Raw genomic sequence first — 16,317 nt, 5'->3', positions numbered from 1 at the left:
CTTTAAATCTTATCAATGGGCAATACGTATAATTTGATGAAAATTTGGCCGTTTATTAAGTCAGTGTAGGCCTTATTTACGAATGCCGTATCCCAACACCTCTTCTTCCGTACAGTATTTGAAATCTATTATGCGTGTTTCCCTGCCGTTTTTATGTATTTTCCAGTAGTTTGTTTCTGGATTCTTCCTTCGTATGGCTCCTATTATGGTTATATTGATTATGTCAGCTAATCTTCTGGTCAAGTAATCGCAATTCACAGTCCGTTTACGACGAAAACTCTTCTTGCCAAAGTAGATAATAATAGACCGTTTTTCAATTTTTTTTTACGTATAATGGTTCATTTCTCATAGAGTTTCCTTTCCATCTCGCCAGGCACTGCCTCCTAATTGCGGTCAACTTGTCACAAAAAGTTATTCCGTGCATTCTTAACGCTTGAAGCTGATCTGTGCCATTTTTCTTCCGATGTATATTCATGTAAACTGACGTCGATCGTAACGTAATGGTACAGTATGTTGTACCAACTGCAGAACATCCTGCGATTTATGTGGGAGATTTCAACAGTCATCATGAACTCTGGAAGTATTCTAAAACAGATGATTGTGGACTTAAATTAATGGACTGGTGCGAAAGTAATAACCTCCATCTAGTATTTGATGCTAAAGATCGAGGAACTTTTCGATCAGCTGCATGGGGTAGAGATTCAAATCCAGATTTATGCTTCGTCAGCTCAAATATAAATGGAAATCCCTCGCACACTACATACAAAGTGATGGGAGATTTCCCTCATAGCCAGCATAGACCAGTAATACTCGAATTTGGTGTCACAATTCCAATTATACGTTCAACGCCATGTCCCCGATGGAATTTCCAGAAAGCTGATTGGTCTGCATTCTCTGTAGAACTAGATAAATGCATTCGTTGGATTACCGGGCGAGTTGGCCGTGCGTGTAGAGACGCGCGGTTGTGAGCTTGCATCCGGGAGATAGTAGGTTCGAATCCCACTATCGGCAGCCCTGAAAATGGTTTTCCGTGGTTTCACATTTTCACACCAGGCAAATGCTGGGGCTGTACCTTAATTAAGGCCACGGCCGCTTCCTTCCAATTCCTAGGCCTTTCCTATCCCATCGTCGCCATAAGACCTATCTGTGTCGGTGCGACGTAAAGCCCCTAGCAAAAAAAAAAAAAAAAAAAAGAAAAACATTCGTTGGATTCCCCCAAATCACCAAAGTTATCAACGTTTTGTTGGTGCAGTTGTATCTACTGCTAAGAAATGTATGCCCAGAGGTTATCGGAAAGAATATGTTCCTGGCTGGAATGCCCAGAATGAGGAATTATTTAAGAATTTCCAACAAAACAGAGATGCGGAAACTGCTAACAAACTTCTGGCTAGCTTGGATGATCATCGAAGACAAAAGTGGGTTGAAACTGTTGAAAGCTTAGATTTTACTCATTCTAGCAGAAAGGCCTGGGGCCTTCTTAGAAGGCTCGGAGAAGGTGCACCAGTAGTGAAGGGTCAACCTCAGGTGACACCTGACCAGATAGCTTCCCATATTGTAATAACTTCTCGAGCTCCAGCGGATAAGAAGCATACAGAGTATGTTAGATGCCAGCTTCGTTCTCTGAAATCATCAGTACCTCGCATTTCTAGTTATTCACGTCCCTTTACAACCCTTGATGTTCAAGAGGCCCTCAAAGAACTAAAACCTGGTAAAGCACCTGGATTCGATGGAATTCATCCAGAATTCCTCATACATATGGGTGACAATGCAAAGAGACGGATGGCACAGTTCTACATGGACATTCTTCAGACTGGACAAATCCCACCTGACTTCAAGAAAGCTAAAATTATTTCCATATTGAAGCCTGGAAAACCTGAAAACAGACCTGAAAGTTACAGACCAATAGCCCTCCTTAGCTATTGCTACAAACTCTTTGAAAGGCTTATCTACAACAGAATTGGATCAACCATTTTAGAACTCATTCCTGTGGATCAGGCAGGCTTCAGACCTAACCGAAACTGCTGTGATCAAGTACTTTCATTAACATCTTACGTTGAGGCCGGATACCAGCAAAAGCTTAAAACATCTGCTGTCTTTGTGGATCTCACTGCTGCCTTTGATACCGTTTGGAGGGAAGGATTGATTTATAAATTACTCAGAGCTATACCCTGCAGAACGATTGCACAGCTTATCAACAACATGATCAGCGACAGGAAATTCCAGGTCTGTTTAGGTGAAAAGAAAAGCTCAGTGAGAAAACTGCATAATGGTTTGCCCCAAGGATCAGTTTTATCGCCACTACTGTTTAATCTGTACATCTCTGATCTTCCAGAAACAATATCCAGGAAGTTCTGCTATGCTGATGACTTGACCCTGGCCACTCAACACAAGATCTTTGAGGAAACTGAAGACATTTTGACTCAGGACTTATCCACATTGGCAGAATATTTCAGGAATTGGAGACTCAGACCCAGTACAGCCAAAACGGAGGTTTCTTGTTTCCATTTGAGCAACCGGCTCGCTAACTTAAAACTAAATATTACCTTCTCCAATCGGGTACTTAATCACAATAGGTATCCAAAATACCTCGGTGTTACCTTGGACCGGACTTTATCATTCAAACAACATCTTTTGAACTTGTCGAAGAAATTGAAAACCCGAAACAATATTATTCAGAAGCTAACTGGTACTACTTGGGGATCTACTGCAAACATCCTACGCTCTTCAGCCTTAGCACTGGTTTTCTCTGCTGCTGACTACTGTGCTCCAGTGTGGATTAATAGTCCGTATACAAAGTATATTGACCCACAATTGAATACCAGCATGCGTCTTATATCTGGCACCATCAGATCAACTCCAGTTCACTGGCTCCCACTGTTGTCAGGAATAATGCCACCTGACTTACGAAGATCCAGAGCTCTTGTTCGAGAGTACAACAAGATCTGCAAGAATCCTCTGCTACCTGTTCTAAATGACATACCAGCTCTTAGTCTCAAAAGACTGAAATCACGACATCCACCCCTGTGTGATGCTGCTCTGAAGACGTCCACCAACTTCAATGCTTTGGAGGAGTGGAAAGGCCGCTGGAATAACTCTCCCGACGTGCCCCTGCATAACATCTTCAGAGGGGAAAATATTATAAATGGATCCCAACTGGCACGTGCAACTTGGTCCAGACTGAACAGGATCAGGACAGGTCATGGAAGGTGCAGGGATTCTCTCTACAAGTGGAACTTTGTACCATCTCCAGAATGTGACTGTGGAGCCCCTCGCCAGACTATTCCCCACATTGTAAGCGAGTGTCAACTACGGGCTTATCCAGGTAGTTTGGAAGACTTCCTATCACCAACAGTGGAAGCACTACAGTGGATTGATAAGTTAGACATTCAGATATAAGAGATAACACTAATGCCTGAAGTGAATCAATGTTTTTTTGTTATTGTGTGTATATTGTATATTATGTATATAATTTCCTTGCCATACGCTAATAATAATAATAATAATAATAATAATAATAATAATAATAATAATAATAGGGGATAAGAATAATATTCTCAGTAACAGTTATCTTCCTTTTGCTAGTTGCTGTATGTCGCACCGACACAGATAGGTCTTATGGCGACGATGGGACAGGAAAGGGCTAGGAGTGGGAAGGAAGCGGCCGTGGCCTTAATTAAGGTACAGCCCCAGCATTTGCCTGGTGTGAAAATGGGATACCATTTTCAGGGCTGCCAACAGTGGGGTTCGAACCTACTATCTCCCTAATACTGGATACTGGCCGCACTTAAGCGACTGCAGCTATCGAGCTCGGTAGTTATCTTCATAGCTGAGCTCCTATGATACTGAATACGCATGTGTTTGGCACAACACAGTCGCTGCTCAGGATGGACAGGCAGAATGGTAGTTGGCTCAAAAGCATGCAGTGGAATGACTCCACTGAGGAGCTTAATAGGGTAGGGTAGGAGAATTATCTTTACAGGAAATTTCTGCTGAACAGTTATTTTCTTAGTATCCTCAATGTGTTCACAATAACTTAATCAGGGTGACCATATTTCTGAAGGTCCAGAACGGGACATCTGTTTTAAAAATAATTTTTAACATGGTACCATGAAAACAAGGAATTTATTTTGACTTTTTAATATTATAATTGCAGCTACAAACTACTAAAAGTTACATTTAGTTATAAATCAAAGGTTTTTCTACATTTTAGACACTTTTCTGCAGTCTTCAACAACAGAAAAGTTTACACCATATGTTTTCCAGAAAACTCTTGATTTGTCCTGAGTACTGATATTGCATCTTAAAAATTGAAATTCATGCTGAAAGTCTTCACTGAACGTGCAAGTGCGGTTTCTTGGTTTTGAAAATATTATAAAGTAACTTACTAATGATAACAACCACAACCCCTTGCAAGTACACCATGCTGACCAAAGCTGAATCTGGGAAAGATGCATCTGCTACGGAAAACAATAGAAATGTACTTTTCTAAGTGCACATGTGTGAAGGTGATTGGATGGTGACTACATTAATCACTTAAATACATGTGAGTTCACTGTGCAGTTCGTCACGAACAACATGCCATTTAAATGTGTTATGGTTATTATGGAATTAGATCACGTAAATGGATATGTAACCCTTTAATTCACGAAGCTCACCATCTCACCATCTCGCTACTCAAAACAAATCACATCTCCATTACTCATGCGTTACCGGTATTTACTTCATAATAAATATGCTCAAATTCTGCTCTAACACATGTCACATATGCACACATAAGCTCGTACCTTTCAGTAATTACCATACAACACACTGTAAACAATGCCGACGTCGACTCCTACCATAAACAATCATACACTCACAAGACACCGTAAAATTTCTAACACTGTGTCGCCAAACGCGTATATAAATTACTACAGGCCAACTAACTCAATATCAAATCGCTCATTGTGCGCTTATTCTCGCGTCTTAACTAACTACTTCAGGACATGTATTTACACAACTATCTGCATCATGACTCCTAAGTAATGCAATAGAATGAAACATGAAAAAGCATTATTATTAAGATGAAGATTACTGGCTTGGAGACCAGGGTGGAGGAAGCGCATAGTCTATGTAATCCTTCCCCGTAACCACGCCATCATCTCAGCTGGACCCGAATTTAGCTCTCCATGTTTTCATATTTATTACCTGGATACATCATTGTAATTTTTATCTCACTCTCATGTAGATGACACCTGAAAAAGGCTAACATTAGATTATCAAGTACACACAAATTCATTATTTAGTTCAACAATGCATATACTTCCAGCTATATGTAACTATTCATAAGATACCGACATTCTTTTCGAAGTACCACGTTGATTTTCTATAATGGCTTGGCCTTGCATAAATTCCAATATTTTGTTGCTATTTATCACTACTGACACTCATTTACTGTGTACGTCGTATATTACAACTCCCTTTGTACACTCAAATTGCATACACTTCGACTTCTATTAATATACAGTATACCGGTACCAATAATTTGCTTGTTGAACAACAACCTTCCTTGAGCTTCACATATATCGACTGCACACTACCATTACATCAACAACAATGGCAAAGATTCACATTCTACCGTTCTCATCCAAACAAAGACATGGAACAGAAGTGTATCATACTAGATGTGGAAGTTCATCTTAAATACATACCTATGTCTATCGATACCTAGATGTCGCCACCATCACTCTTACCAACTCTCGCTGTTTTACATTACATAACATTACCCAGTTTGTATGATCTTTGATTTCGTCTTACTTAATACATTCTGTATTCTACATTTAGCTTAAATTTAACATTATATACATAATTTTACACATTTTTCCGCTCAAAAATAAATGTAAAGTCTCTTTCTTCACGCTCACTTTCTCGTGTTTTCATCGTATGTAGTTGAGTTCATATCCAAATTGTTCCGGCGCCATGTTTCCGGACCTCGTGTTCGCTGTCGTCACTCGCGCTGTGGCGCTCGTTCCATGTGGAAACGGCACATTATAACAATTTATTTTTTAACATGTTGCATGTCCACGGTCTTGAAAGAGGGTAATTCTTACTTTCCTTGAGAATATGGAATCCTCTGTGCAAATAAAATAATACCTTCCTACTTTTAAATTAAATTATATAATAAATTCAGTTTGTAGGGAGACATCCAATAGAATGTCAGTAACAATGTTGTGTGCTGGGAAAAAAAAAAGAGAGAGAGAACAAAAAACCAAATAAACACTGACAAAAATAACACACCAAGAGAAACCAACATTGCTCCAGCCATCAGGAATCTGTACAATGAAATATGGATTGAAAAATACATGCAGTTGACGTACGAAATAACAACATTAACAAACGTAGGCAATGAGAAATAAAGCATGGATAACAGAATCCAGTACGAGTATTATATGTTGTCAAATAAAGTCTCCAAATATGCAGTATTTCTGCACTTATGATGATCAACATCCCCTTTTTATCCTCAGGTAGTTGTTGAAACCTGAAGTAGAAATTCTAAGGCTATATAGACAACCCCTGTCTTTATTAATCTCACGTCACATGTTTACTTTCTCAATTTAGGAAGATCTTAAATTCTTGCCTCGGAATATAGGCCTACACATGCTGAAACTAAGTACTCTTCTGCAAAGAATTAATCATCCTCTTCCTTTACATACTGCATAAGAGAAAATTCTTCAGAATCAACTGTACTATAACAGCTCAACTTGAGGTAGGCTGATATATCTGCAGTGCCCAACACAGATAGCAAATACACCCATGCAAATATGATAAGAAACGTCATCGCGGAAAATAAATCTCCTGGAAATCATTCTACTCGTTCAATTGTAGTAACATTTACGAACATACAATATTATATTCCTCATGTACACATCGTTGAACGATAATAATTATTTGAAGATATTTAAGCTATTCATATTTGTGCACATACATATCATCATAGGCTTCCTATTCTCATCATTCAGCCATATTTCACTTCATTTGAAGACTCTGATTCATATATATATATCAACATGTGCATCTCTAATCCTATAACGTAAATCCATTACACTGGCCTGCAAAGATTTTCTGGCAAAAGTAATTGTATGTGATATATGTTACATTTAGTGTCCTTATGTAAAAAATAATACCAGTTGTTTTGTCACGTACAGATTTGTCTCAAGTCCGTCTCATGTTTATGCTAATGGAGCTTCATTGTTGTAAATGAAATTTGGATTGGTTGTATGGAATGCAGGTAAGGACATGTCTGAGAGAAAATATTGTATGTGCTCTATTTTGGAGGGGAGTAGGTAATCATACAGGAACACCGGAAAAACAATTAGAACAGTTGCAGTTCGCGCATGCGCAACGTAGGTTAAAACACCAAGATCGCGTTTCTCCATAGTCTGAGAGGAGAATCTGAGAACATGTGTCACGCCTTTATCTACAAGTTACAACGTGCACTTGAAGTTGATTGAGTGAATAAGTGAGTTAGTTTGTCTTAAAATGGCAAGTGATAGTGAGTTCGGAGGCGCAAATGTGTGAACAATACCAACTCTTTCTGTTATATATGTGGCCAGTATACAATTGTCACGTACTGTCACTGCTACATCCTGGGACTTGGGACTCTACTTTCCTTTGCCTACCTTACTTGTTTCGTCATCCTGTACTGCTGCATTCTATGAGCCGCCTGCTGCTATGTGTCACTTCTGATCAACTGTTCGACTACTCGCCCTGCCAGCTCTTCGTTTACTGGGCATGGTTTTGCTCCCCTCCTCCCTCCGCTCACGTCACGTATTACGTCTGCCTTCTCGCATGTTCTGTGCTTGCTACTCTCTGCCTATATAAGCTCACGTTGATCTTCTTTTTGGTTTGTTGGTATATGAGGTGATTCTAGTGTGGAGGGCTTTATTTGTCCTTGTACAGCTGGTCTGTACTTCTGCTGTTCTACGAACTGGTTCTCTACGACGAGGTGGGTGAGTAAAGGACGTTCAGCTATTGGTCTTGCCGTTCCGGCTTGACATACCAAAATTCCATTTCCAGTCAATATTCTTTGAAACATGGACTTATTATTTACAAAGTATTTCAAGTCTTGAAAGTTCTATAAAATTTTCCAAGTGATGCGGAAGTATCTTTGGCTATGGACATATGATCATGATTTTGATAATGGGTGTCTCGTATATTGTTGGAATATTGTGGGGTTTTTTTTTTTTTTTTTTGTGGGAACTATCTGGGACTTTGAGTGCGTGGACTTTGTCATCCTTTCTCCTTCCCCTTCCACCCTGTTTCTTCGTTTTTTTGATCCTTAAAGAAAGAAGTTAAGGACCAAAAGTTAGAAATTGATAATGTTTGTTACAGGTTTGTTATTAATTAGTTATGTTATTCACGCTGATTTTGTGTGATTAAGTAGATTCTAAATATAATTGTATCATGGAATTTTTATTAAAAAGCTGTGGTTCACAAATCCCCAATTCCTTTTTAACTTCTGTCGTTTTACCACCTCTCGTCAACATTCGTGCTGATCTAGTCTTTGTTTCAACAAACAAAAATATTATGTATACAAATGTTTATTTTACTTCGGCCCCCTTTTTTTTTTCAATTGGATGGTGTGCGCTATTATTCTATTTATTTTTTTAAATTGTGAGGATCCTTATTGTCATTCCTCGATAATCTTTGTACTTTGTATGTGTGCTCTAGGTATTTATTATCAGTATTTTCCCCTCAAAATCCTGTACCTTCCTTTGGGATTACGATCTCTAATCTGTGTGTGCACTTTTCTGGTGTGATGCAAAGCACGTTGTTTCTTATCGTGAAAAAAAATTAATCATGATAATAATAATGATGATTAAAAGGTTTGTGGAAATTCTAGTCAGGATCACATCATTATGGTGTTTAAACATATTTTCTATTCCAATTGAATGGGCTTTGTTGGTCTTCTATCTTGTTCGAAATTCTTGCTTCTTTTGAGTATTTAAAAAAAAAAAAGGAAAATTGTAACACTTTACTTTAATCTTGTTGTTATAACCAAATTCTGGACATCAGTTTTGAAAATATATATATGATCTACCCTTTGGTTGTTTGCAAAAGAAAAGGGGGATATTTCATTTTCCCTGTTCATCCCAATGTCCATGTACCTACCACAACTTTGCCTCCTGGATTTGCCCCACAGTACGGCCCGCTGCGCATAATTGACTCAGCTGTCTAGCTGTATAGAGAAGGGTTGGCCACCTTATTCAGAACATAACTATTAATCACTATTAATGCTTCCTATTAACAACAATAACACCTGACAGAATTAAAGGCCAGAAGCGAAATATTACGCCATTTATAAAAAGCCTGTACTTGGCATATTTTAACATGAAGTTAAGTGAGGACAAGAATTTCGCACCCCATATTGTGTGCAAAACGTGTGGAGAAAACCTGCAGCAATGGTACAATGGGTTGTTGCCGTCAATGCCATTCGGAATCCCAATGGCTTGGTGGGAACAAAGAAATCATTTTGACGAATGTTATTTTTGTATATGTAAAGTGTCGGGGTTCAATACGAAAAACAAAAGGCACATTGTGTATACCTGCCTTCCATCTGCCATAACCCCCCGTACCACATGGACCCGATATTCCTGTCCCAAAACCACCAATATAGTTACCAGAGAGTGTGTCTTTGTCATCTTCAAGTGCAGAGGATGGTGATGATACCTTTGTACCGGATGTTGAGGATAAAACTCCACGTCTTTGTAATAAGTGTGACCTAAATTATTTGGTGCTTGATCTAGGCCTCACTAAAGAAAAGAGTGAACGTTTAGGATCAAGATTAAAAGAGATAAATTTTTGACATTGTGACACTGAAAAATTGTTTATTGAATTTCCTGAAAACACATTTGTTGTAAGAAATTGGGTCACGTAGCTGTAGGAATATACGAGAAGAAGAAGTCTTAAAATATTCTTCGTAGTATTCAAGAACGTAGAAAACAATTCAAAATTCACAGTCTTGATGAGATGTGGAAATAGGCATGTATGCATAGTGTTGTTGTGGTAGAGGAGGAGAAGTCTTATGATATTCTTCTTACCACTGCGAATCATAGATACACTTTAAAATCATTCATAATCTTGATGAGATGTAGAATTGAGCATATATGTAATGTCAAACTTATATGTTTTAAGACCATCTTTAAAACAACTGTGTTGCAAATACTTTGTTCTACACGTGATGTGGTTGAAGATGACCTTTAAATAGGTCGAAACTAGTCCCATTAAATGTTTATTTAATAAACAATATTTAATTTGTATTGAAAAGGTAGAATTATTTTATTATTATTTTATTTGGTTTAATCAAAGTTCAATACAGACCCATAAAATGAAATTCATTTCACTATTTACCAAGCAAAGGACTGATGTCTATTTATTGATACCAGTAAAAGAAGATTCAAAGGTGTTCTTCTGCACAATGGAAATAAACTTGCTTCAGTGCCAGTCACCCATTCAACATCTCTTCGTGAAAACTATCACAATTTATCTATGATGTTGCAGAAACTGAACTACAATGAACACAGATGGTTACTGTGCTATGATTTAAAAGTGTGTGATATCATATTAGGGCAGCAAGGAGTATATACAAAGTTCCTGTGTTTTCTGAGTGAGTGGGACTCTCGGGACAGGGATCGTCACTGGTTATTGTCTGAGTGGCCCAAGAGAAAACAGTTTGTGTATGGAGAAAAAACATTGTAAATCGTCCATTAATTGATCCTCAGCATGTGTTATTGCCTCCTTTACATATTAAATTGGGAATTATGAAGCAGTACGTGAAGAGTTTGGATAGTGACAGTCCCTGCTTTCGGTACCTCTGTCAGAAATTTCCAGGACTGTCAGATGCCAAAATTAAGGAAGGTGTTTTTGAGGGCCCCCAAATTCGGAAGCTTATGAAGGATCTGACATTCAGTACGACGATGAACGAAACACAGCTTCAGGCATGGGAATCATTCAAGGATGTTTGTAGCAAATTCCTGGGTAGTGTTAAGGATGTGAACTACCAACAGATTGTGGAAACCATGCTGTACAACTTCCACAAATTGGGTTGCCGCATGACCATAAAATTACATTTCCTGCACAGTCATCTGGATTATTTTCCTGCAAATTTAGGAGCATTAGGTGATATTTAATGCAATTAAATTTTCGATGAGGTGCAATACATTGGGTGGGATAACACAACAACGTAGCAGGCACTTGGTTGGACAATTCTGAGCGGCCTCTTGAGGCCAGAACGCTTCCCATTCAACACAGACTATAGATACATATTTAGATTGAAAGAAAGAAAACCCTGCAAGCATTCATTTCAGGAAAATGAAATGTTAGTGCTTTGTACAGTAACCAACAGCAGTGATCATGAGTATGAAACAGTAGGCCAGTGCAACTACTTCTTGAAAAGAGTTGGCAATAATAATGCAAAATACCTTCCATATACAAAAATTAGCTATAATTTATGATACGCATCCTAATATATTGAAATTGCTGACAGGCAATGTATTTAAGTCAACCCTGAAAGAATATTTGGCCATAGTGTTCATTTGTATTTGTTGAATGAATATTGGATACCTATTTAGTTTTAAGTATTAATATGTTATTATTTATGTATATCGTGATGAAACCAGTTCTGTGTACACTACAGGTGTGGAATTAAGCACTCATTTGATTTGATTACCAGAGCTTTGCTGGAGAAACAAGAGGTCTCAACTCTTAAATGGGATTCCATTTCCATGATTAGCCTATTGGTAGGCTTCGGATTGGCACAGTTCTTGTTCCACTCCATTGCACCAACTGTTCTGAAAGATAGTGGAGCTACCGCCCTGCAGCTATCATTGCTCACAGCTGATTTCTACTCACTTATAGTCGGTATTATCCTGTTGCAGTACAAGGTATGTTCTGTTATACTCCTACTCATCTAAGTTTATTATGAAATTCAATGTTACTCATACATAAAAGAATATAGGAAACACTGAAACAATATTTCTTGGATGTATCACAATTTTTAAAGAGAAATCAGTTGAAAATATTGAATGTTGTTGTTACTAACACTTATCTTCTTCCACTTTTTGATAAACTGATCAGTTCTGATTAAAACTTATATTAAATTCCTGATATATTTGCTGCTCTAGCAAAACAGTTCTCACCTTACTACAGTCACAAAAGGAGGAATTCAAGTTATAGACCCTAGAGTTGTCATCATTATCAGTGCATATTTCTTTTGGTACGCTCCAGGATGCATACCGCTAAACTTTTTCAGTGTTCAGAAAAAATTGCTTAATACGTACATTATAACAAGAGAAATTTAGGTAGCACTGACAATGTAAAAAATGGTAATTATTTGTCAGTTTCATCTACATCTGGAATAACTGTATAGGTGTATGTTAGTAATTATTTTAGGTATCATGTGACCCAATCTCACATAGTGACATGTACAATACAGTATTATTAAAATCATAGTACTGTACATATTGATGCTCTCAGCTCCAAGTCATGGATGATCAGTGCAACCTACAACAATGTCCAATCATGCATTTCAATACATTTTGAGATTGCACTGAATACAACCTGCTCAGGCACATAATTTTCTCACCTTCACATTCGATGTTTAAGAGATTAAGTTAAAGACTGTTACCAAATGATGTTCATCGAACTAGTATGACCTCATTGACCCAAATGCAAATGTCGAGACTTGCTTTCTGAAAGGAAGACAACTGATTGCAGAAAGAATAAGTAGGGAGCAGAAGCATGGGATGCTGTTATGTTTTGATGCAAATTTGGAAGCTACTTTAAACAACTTAATTCATCTAAAATCTTAATTCTAGATATGCTATTTAATCTGTATTATTTGTTTTACAATCAGGGTACTTCTTAGGTGGTGGTCATAACTGTTTTAAGATGAAGTTCGGTTTTGTGAGTTTTTTTTACAATTTGAGACAGATAGATCATATGGTGACAGCCCAGGAGTGGGAGGGAAGTGGCCGTGGCCTTAATATTTATTGAGGTATAGCCCCAGCATTTGCCTGGTGTGAAAATAGGAAACCACAGAAAACCTACTGGGCTGCCGACAGTGGGGTTTGAACCCACTCTCTCCTGGATGCAAGCTCACAGCTGCGCACCCGTAACCGCACAGCCAACTGGCCCGATTGAAAAGGAAGTACAACTAGGTATCCATCCTCTCTTAACAGTCTATGAATGTCTACCCCGTAGTCCAGTTTCCTGATATGAGGCGAGATATTGTATGGCATACTTTAATGGCTGGATGCTCTTCCTGATGCCAACCTCAGTTGAACAGCTAATGAAGATGAAATAAATTATGGTGAATGAAATTTGGTACAAAGGTGGAAGAATTGGCTGCAGCCTATATATAGGAACTGTCCTGGCCTTTGCCTAGAAGTGAAAATGGGAAACCACAGAAAACCATTTTCAGGACAGCCAACAGGTTCAAACCCACACATCTCCTGCATGCAGAGCTTAACAGTACAAAAGGAAAAGGGAAGACGTCTGTCACTTCGAAGAATGGAGGTATGGGATGGACCCTGAAGGGCGTCAAAATGAAAGACTCCCTAGACTTCGCTATCTTAACTAACCAAATACTGTTGGGGTCTGAAAAGAACTAAAGTTGACCGAGGCAGGTCAGGTAAGGAAAATGAAAGTGAGGAACCTGACATAGGTAAGTAGAAGCAATGCCATACTCATCTACAGGAACCGTGGTTCCCAACCCATGCTCCCAAGATGAGAGTCCTTGGTCCTCCTGTTAGTCACCTCTTACGAGAAACAGGGAATACCGTGGAAGTATTCTATCTCCCCTGCCCACAGGGGAAGAAATAGAAGAGGTCCAACATTTTTAAGAATTAAGGTAATGGTGAGGGCTATGAAGTGAGTGAAAAATGAAAGACTCCCTAGGCCTCACAAACCTAATACTGTTGGGGTTGGAAAAGAACAAAAGATGACCGGGAAAGATCAGACAGGAAAGGCGGAAACAGTGTCAAACTCAGTAAAGGGAACCATGGTCACTAGTCCACACTCCCAAGTAGAGAGCCCTAGGTACCTCATTTATTCACCTCTTACAACTGGCAGGGAATACCATGGATATTGTACCACCCCTACCTTATCTCCTGCATTTACTTTACATGGCCAAACCATTTCAGCTGTGCAGCTCTCAGATTTTCCCCCTCTTTTGTCAAATTCACCTGCACATCCCTTTTAATGTAATCATTCTTAAATCCATCCCTACTCGTCTTCTCTACAGCTGATCTTAGAAACTTCATTTCACATGCTTGTAATTTACTAATTTCTCATGTATTTAATACACCGTTCTCAAAGCTGTGTCATGACTGGCAGAAGTTATGATTTGAACACTGTTTTGTTCTTAAAGGCCTGCCTTGTCCCAGACTAGGTTCTGCACTTGATAGAAGAAGTTGGATCCTTTGGTCACACTATTTTGTACTTCAAGTTTAACGTTCCCATTACTATAGCAACATTTTCAAGATAGCTAAAGTTTTTCTCACTTTCAGTTCTTTCTACCTTAAATGTGAAGTTACACTGAGTGGATGCTCTATTCATTTTCATAGCCACTGTCCTTTGCTTGCTCACAGTTAACTTATATTCTCTAGACTTGCTGCTCCAAAAGCCCAACTTCCTCTGTACCTCTTGTTCTGTCTTTTCCCACATAGGAACATCATCAGCAAAAACAAATGCATTCAGTTCTCCAGCATCCACTGCTTTAATTTCTTTGATAATTATTAGGGAGTGGATTTTTGTGTGCTAAAAATGTGAAAAATATTTATTTATGTGCTAAAAAGCCTAAAAATATTTGATATAAAGTTTAATATGTTCTGCTTTAAATATCACATACCCACTCACGTTCAAGAGATAAATAAGTATAAAGTTTTGTATTCAAATATGGTGCTACCAAACATGCTTCTTAAAGCAATTAGATGTGTGTATAAAAAAGTACAGTATGGTATGTTAATTTTTGATGTGCCAGAGTAGATACTATGGTTTTTATGAAAAAGGTATTGTTTTATTTACATGTGACAAAAAACAACCTATCATCTTTGTAAAAGTTGTACCAGTTCGTACTCGCCAATTACTCACTGGAATATTAATTGCTAGCAGTAGTCTCAGAATTGCAGTGAACAGTAAAGGTCATCTCCAAACTGTTCATCACAAATGCATGCCAGTTACCGCTAAAGATTGCCGTATACTGCGAAAATGATCGCTCCACATTACAGTACAACTAGGCAACCATCCTCTCCTTGGATGGGAATTTCACCAGCACCATCAATTTCACCAATATGAGCACCCACCAATACTTCAACAACTTTGCACATTTTTTACCCTCTGTTTTGATATTTGACCTTTAACAGTCCCTATACCTGTGAAACTGAAAGTGAATCTAATTTATTTTCAACAGCACACACTTCCTCCACTGTCTCGGACAATAGGTTAGTGGATTTTTCAAGTATGTCTTTGGTTTTACGCAAGAAGCCTAGATTGGCAGATATAAAAGCCAAATCAGTTTTTGAAGAGCTGCCTTTCAGTAACTCTTGAAGAATCTCAATTGATGACGCATCGATTTTATGTAGTGCATTCAGAACGGATGTGAAACTTTCAAAACTGTGTGTAGTATACCACAACGCTAAGGCCTCCCCCCGACACACACACATACACACACACACACACACACCCCTCTCTCTTAGATTTTCTCTTTAAATGGAGGGGGTGTTTTTACTAAGATTTTTTTTTTTTTTATTAGACACTGATTTATCCACTTAAGTAATACTGAGCCTGTACAGTTTCACATAACCTGTGTAGAGCATGAACTACACAAGTTACTTGCATCATTTTCGGAAAGCTTACAGAAAGGCTTTCATCTAAATAATACTGGCAGTATTTGGATGGGCCTACATTTGAAGTAGCTGGTTCATCTAATAGTAATTGTTGCAAGCATACATTCAACGCAGTCGCATTGTGCTTATTTCCAAACAAATGCTGGGTTACTTGAGAATGTTGATCCTCATTTACTGTTTTACCATACGGTTGGCAAAATTACTTTTCCATCAGTAGTGAAAATGTTTTAAAATTCCTCTCCATTTTGTTGAAGACGCAATCTTATTTTTGACTTCACTTTCAACATTGTTTTGTAGGTTAAAACACGCATTTACGCTTAATCACTGTTTCAGTATTAAAAAAAAAAAAAAAATAAATAAAAAAAAAAGAAGAAGAAGAAGATTGAAACAGAAATTCAGACAAAATCACATGACCATGGGAATGATATATGGA

At 38.2% G+C, this 16,317-nt stretch overlaps 1 protein-coding gene across 2 annotated transcripts in view; it reads left to right on the top strand.

Annotated features, from left to right (window-relative positions):
- The window catches only part of LOC136867368 (solute carrier family 35 member F2), a 234,006-nt gene that overhangs the window by 144,219 nt on the left and 73,470 nt on the right, over positions 1-16,317 (top strand). For both annotated transcript variants that reach the window (XR_010859672.2, XM_067144546.2), the window contains exon 6: positions 11,711-11,921. Coding sequence is in view for 1 of the 2 variants with exons in the window: in XM_067144546.2 (XP_067000647.2) it covers positions 11,711-11,921 (211 nt within the window). In the remaining variant the exon portion in view is untranslated. The remainder of the gene's footprint in view (positions 1-11,710; positions 11,922-16,317) is intronic.

The sequence above is a fragment of the Anabrus simplex genome, chromosome 3 (assembly GCF_040414725.1).
Source record: "Anabrus simplex isolate iqAnaSimp1 chromosome 3, ASM4041472v1, whole genome shotgun sequence".
In the NCBI taxonomy this organism is placed as follows: Eukaryota; Metazoa; Arthropoda; class Insecta; order Orthoptera; family Tettigoniidae; genus Anabrus; species Anabrus simplex.
This window is presented reverse-complemented; position numbering and strand designations above follow the sequence as displayed.